The 5,314-nt window shown below is 35.1% G+C and overlaps 1 protein-coding gene across 2 annotated transcripts in view; it reads right to left on the bottom strand.

Annotated features, from left to right (window-relative positions):
- SLAIN2 (SLAIN motif family member 2) overlaps positions 1 to 5,314 on the bottom strand; it is a 42,876-nt gene that overhangs the window by 13,884 nt on the left and 23,678 nt on the right. Inside the window, exon 6 of one of the 2 annotated variants that reach the window (XM_015560989.1) lies at positions 4,626 to 4,703. The exons of the other annotated variant lie outside the window; for it this stretch is intronic. Within the exon in view, the coding sequence (XP_015416475.1) occupies positions 4,626 to 4,703 (78 nt within the window). The remainder of the gene's footprint in view (positions 1 to 4,625; positions 4,704 to 5,314) is intronic. 2 annotated transcript variants of the gene reach the window in all.

The raw sequence follows: 5,314 nt of genomic DNA, 5'->3' as shown, positions 1-5,314 counted from the left end.
CCTGCTGGTCTTCACTCCTCCAAAAACCTGCTCCAAGGATACAGCCTTGAGACAGAAATGTGAGTCCATGACTGAAGCTGGTTAAGGCCTCCTGTGTAGTGACTGAGCCCAGGTAAGGGCTTTCTGTGTAAACTTAATGTTCTGGTGGGTGGGTGTGGATATCTGGAGACCAGCCTTGTAAGGAGTTCCCTGCCACCTACCAATCTGGAGTGGTCTGCCTCTTTCTTCAGTCTCTCCTTGCGCTCCACATAAGGGGTCTAATTTCAGATTACATCTGGGAAGTTCATGAAGAGGTTGCAAACCAACACATTTCTATTAATGCTGGAAACCTGCCAGAAATCATGTCTCTCTCTCTCTCTCTCTCTCTCTCTCTCTCACACACACACACACACAACAGTAAAAATTCAAATCTAGTATTTCAAATTCTAAAAACATTTAAGAAAAGTATACAAGCGATAAAAGAACATCATATATCAAGATAGAAAACAATAAAAAATGAGGTGAAGGAACACAAAAGAATTAGACATAAAATAAATAATTTCAAAATAAAGTCTAAAGTAGAAGGAACACTAGTCAACATACATAACAGATAATACTTTACAAGACACAGACAATAAAAAGAAACTTTAAAGAAAGATGAAGAGGCCGAAACCGGTTTGGCTCAGTGGATAGAGCGTCGGCCTGCGGACCGAAGGGTCCCGGGTTCGATTCCGGTCAAGGGCATGTACCTGGGTTGCGGGCACATCCCCAGTAGGAGATGTGCAGGAGGCAGCTGATCGATGTTTCTCTCATCATCGATGTTTCTAACTCTGTATCTCTCTCCCTTCCTCTCTGTAAAAAATCAATAAAATATATTTAAAAAAAATAAATAAAGAAAGATGAAGAGGATTAAAGAAAAGGCAACAGATATGGAAGATAGGCAAAAAAACACCTAACCTGTGTCTAATAGGAGTCCCCACAAAAAAGAAAACCAAAGCAAGAGAACAAAAGTAAAAACAATAATCAAAAGAACTTGTCTGAAATTTAAAAACTCCAAACTAAAAGAACACATCACATATCTAAAGAAATGAACTCAGAATGGCCAACAACACTAAGAAATATTCTCTAAATTACTGAACATTAAAGGAAAAGAAAATATTCACTGGACATCCAGATAAAAAGACCAAATGACTGTAACAGAAATAATTCTTTATTCCTGAAAAAATGAAATAATATATTTAAGATACTCAAGGAAAGAAAATATGAGCCCAAAATTTCATTATCTAGATAATGATTTTTAAAAAAACAAACAAAACAAAAAGACAAGCTGTCATCAGTATGCAAAAATTGATAAAATGGATACTGTTCTCATAACTCTTTAGGGAATCTACTACAGAGTGAGCTTCAAACACAGAAATTGAGTGAGACAATAACATACAGACTGATGGTAAGCATAAAATATATATTTAAATGTAGAGCTAAGACTAGGTGAGTCATAAAGAAAAGTATGTAACAGCGTGGATACAGTATAACTGTAAAAAACAAGGAGCAAGCGTATGCAAAAAGTTTTATAAACTGTCTTTGGTAATCATATTGTCTGGTTATCATGCTAATGTTATCTTCAGAAGATTAGATATGTAATATGGGATAAAATAAACTATTAAATGTTATTCTAATTCTCTCTGTTGCTGAGAGAGAGGATTCCCAGAGCAGGATAAAAGAGATAAAGGTGTAAGTTGAAAAGGTTAATTAATTACCCTCAAACCCTTGAATCTGAACAGGAAGTACCAGCAAGAACTTAAGACATTCTATCTTAAAAAATACACAAATCTACACATATATTTACTAGCTCTAGAAAGTGGAAAGACCTAGAAACAATGTCCAACCCAGTAGCAATGAGCATAGCTAAAAACGTAAATTACAGTACTGAAATACCATTTCCTACCAAAAAGCCAGGACTTTTTGGAGAAATGACTAAATTTAGGTCTATGGCGGCAAAAAATATACAAGATCTCGAGCATATCTTATCATACCAGTTAGCAGAAGTTATCAAAAACTACTAGGGTGAGTTAAAAAGGTTGGAAAGTCAACTTGAAGAAGCTTTCACCGAAGATGAAAGAATATTGAGAATGGACTGAAACACACACAAAAAGTTTAAATCTGTAAGTTCATAATGATACATATTTAAGAAAAATATTGGTCACCTTTGGAGAATGATAGTTTGCCAATGGTAAATAGGAAGACAAGCATTTATTCTGAATTTCCTAATGAAACTATGCCATTTAATGACTAAAGAATAAGTATTTTGACAAATACTTATACAGTATTTTGACAAATAAAAAAAAGGAATGCTAGAATTGGAATGATCCAATTTTGTAATACAGTAGCCCCTGCTCTCTCTGTTTTTGTTTGTTTGTTTGTTTTTGAAGCTTCGGTTACCCGCGGTCCTAAAATATTAAATGGCAAATTCCAGAAATAAACAATTCATAAATTTTAAGTTGCATGCCATTCTGGGTAGTATGATGAAATCTCACACTGTCCCCAGCTCTGTCCCGCCTAGGCCATGAATTATCCCTTTGTCCAGTGTATCCATGGTGCATCCACTTGTTAGTTACTTAATAGTTTCAACTGTTAGATCAGTTGAGAGAGAGAGAGAGAGAGAGAGAGAGAGAGAGGGAGAGGGAGATATCTGGCTAGAGTATAAACAATTATTGAGTTTGGATCCAAGGGATACTCTCTAATTCAGCTTAAGCTAACATTTTAAATCCTGTCACATACCTGTGTCTGTTTCTCAATTGGTTCATAACTTATAGTGTAAAATCATCATCTCCAAGTCACAATGCCAACCAGAAAATCAGAGATTAAACAAAATGAAAAACAGAGCAACAAAACCACACACACACACACACACACACACACACACACACTTCTTGCCCTTTACTAAATTAACTAGACATCTGGAGTTCCAGGAACTAGGAGACTGAGTGTTACTGTCATCTTATAGAGTGGGGACAGTTAGGTGGCTCAGAGTCACAAAAATAACGTAACCTCTATAGGCAAAATTTTAAAAAAATCAACCAGAAGTTATGATTCTCTTAACCTAATTCATAGTAACATAAAATATTTAAGTAAAAATTTATAATTATTTAAACCTACCTGATCCCAAAACACATTATGAAGCAGCTTACAGAGAGGTATACAACAAAAAAATTTATATAAACTTAAAATACTCTATATTTTTATTGTTATATAGGAATCTCTTGCTCTGTTTAGACACCACAATCGGTTCATGCCCATCTTGCCCCAAAGAGGTAGGCCAGAGCCGGGGGAGGCCCCCGCCCCTATCCTCGACGCTGCAAATCCCTGCCCATCCGCGCCTGCTGCATATGCAGCCCACTGATCGGTCATTATGTGACGGCATCCCAACCAATTTGCCTATAACCCTATTATTAGTATAGATATTCTAAGATCCTCAAATAATTTCTATAGGGATTCTTTTTTATAATGATCCCTAATAATTGTCTTCTTTTCCATCAAAAGACCATACTCTACCCAGTCTAATTTCTGACAGTGATACCAAAAGATGATCAACCTCTGATATTCAAACACAAATACCCACACCTCCTAATTTTCTATATGAATATTCTCTTTCCTTCAAATTCTATTAAAAACTACTCTGAAAAGTATACTTAATCCACCAAATCACTGCTAAAATTTTTGCATCAATGAACTTGCTAAAAACATCTATTTCAGTACTTTTGTAACCGTATTAACAAAATCTTTTTTTCAACAAAGCAAATCTCAAACCTCCTCTTTAGTGCTTTTTATCCTCCTTGTATAACTTTGTTCTTTATTGAGCTCTGAAGCGATAGGAGACCCACATATCCTGGATAGAAGAAATATTTTTCCTCACTGCTGATATGTTTTCTGTCCCACTTCCTCTGAGGTTTCTATTCATTCTTATTACTGCTGGTATAGCTGACCCCGTGCTCTTTCTCCTAACTTGGCTTCTTTCTAGCTGCCCAGACATCCAATCTCTTAGAACCAATGATAGTTTGGTGTCCAACCTTCATATATTTCTTCAACTCTCAGGTTTTAAGAATATGGAGCTACCACTCCATCAATATTCCAAACATTATCAGTTAATCACAACAATGTCAATTTAAATTATAATGTGAAAGCATTCCCATTTCATCCTACAGAAAGTCAGAAGAAAAAAAGAAAGTCAGGAGAAAAAACATTACATACAAAATGTATGTCATTTAGCTCATTTTAAAGCATTTATTAGTTCATCTAATATTAAGTTAAAACAATGACCCTCAGTTTTAGGTTAGTAAGGAAAAGATCAATTCTCTAATATTAAATGCTATGTACCACTTATTCCTTTCAGAATGGCATCCTGCCTGGCCAGTGTTGCTCAGTGTTTGAGCACTGACCTATGAATCAGAATAGCATCCCAATATATACCTCGGTAGAAAATGAGTTTATCCAAGTAACAGAGAATGAATTAACATCATTTTATGATTATTATTAAAAAACAAAAATGTGGCCTACAGACATCAATGACTCAGTATGCCAAAAGGTATAAGATTTAACTAACCTGACCATTTCCTGAAATTTAAAACTTAGTAAGAGGCTGTAGTTACCTCTTTTTGTAGATGAAGTTGGAAGCAACTGTTTGGCTTTGAGGGAAGTACGAGGCAAATTTTTCAGCCTTTGCGAAGCTGTTGAAAAATAAGGAACTGTAATATTTGCCTGAAAGAACAAGATAAAGGCTATAGCTTCTGTAAACTTGAATATTTTAATATAAACTTGAAAATTTATCAAGACAGAGAAACCATAAGGTGAAAGTATGTTAGAATCCTGGAAGCAAAGAAATTGTAAAGTGATGCTTAGTGTATTAAATTGGAAAGAGAAGGGGATGAAAATCTTAGTACAAAGTACATGTTTTCAGAAATAGTTTCTTATAGATGAGAAAAACCTATATGTAAACTGATCAAAATATCCAAGAGAAATCAAACCACCAGCAAACATGCTACAGATGCAAAGAATAGAAAGCTAATTAAGTAAAAGTGATGAACACAAGCACACAGTAGAGAATAAAATAAATGTAGTACTTGTTCAAGGCAAAAAAAGCAGACTTCGGCAAAGCAATTCTTGTTAGATGAATTGCCCTAACATGAAACAGTCATTTTCATACTCAAAAAGGAAAAGAAAACTCAGAACCAGGCAGGTCCCCAACGGAGTCACAATCTAATGCCTTTCATATGTTCAACATCATCTTGTAGAATACAACTAAGTTGTACTTTAGGATTTGTGTAGCAAAATATCGGCT

The sequence above is a fragment of the Myotis davidii genome, unplaced genomic scaffold, assembly GCF_000327345.1.
Source record: "Myotis davidii unplaced genomic scaffold, ASM32734v1 scaffold455, whole genome shotgun sequence".
In the NCBI taxonomy this organism is placed as follows: Eukaryota; Metazoa; Chordata; class Mammalia; order Chiroptera; family Vespertilionidae; genus Myotis; species Myotis davidii.
The sequence above is the reverse complement of the archived record's forward strand: the minus strand, read 5'-3'. Positions and strand labels throughout refer to the sequence as shown.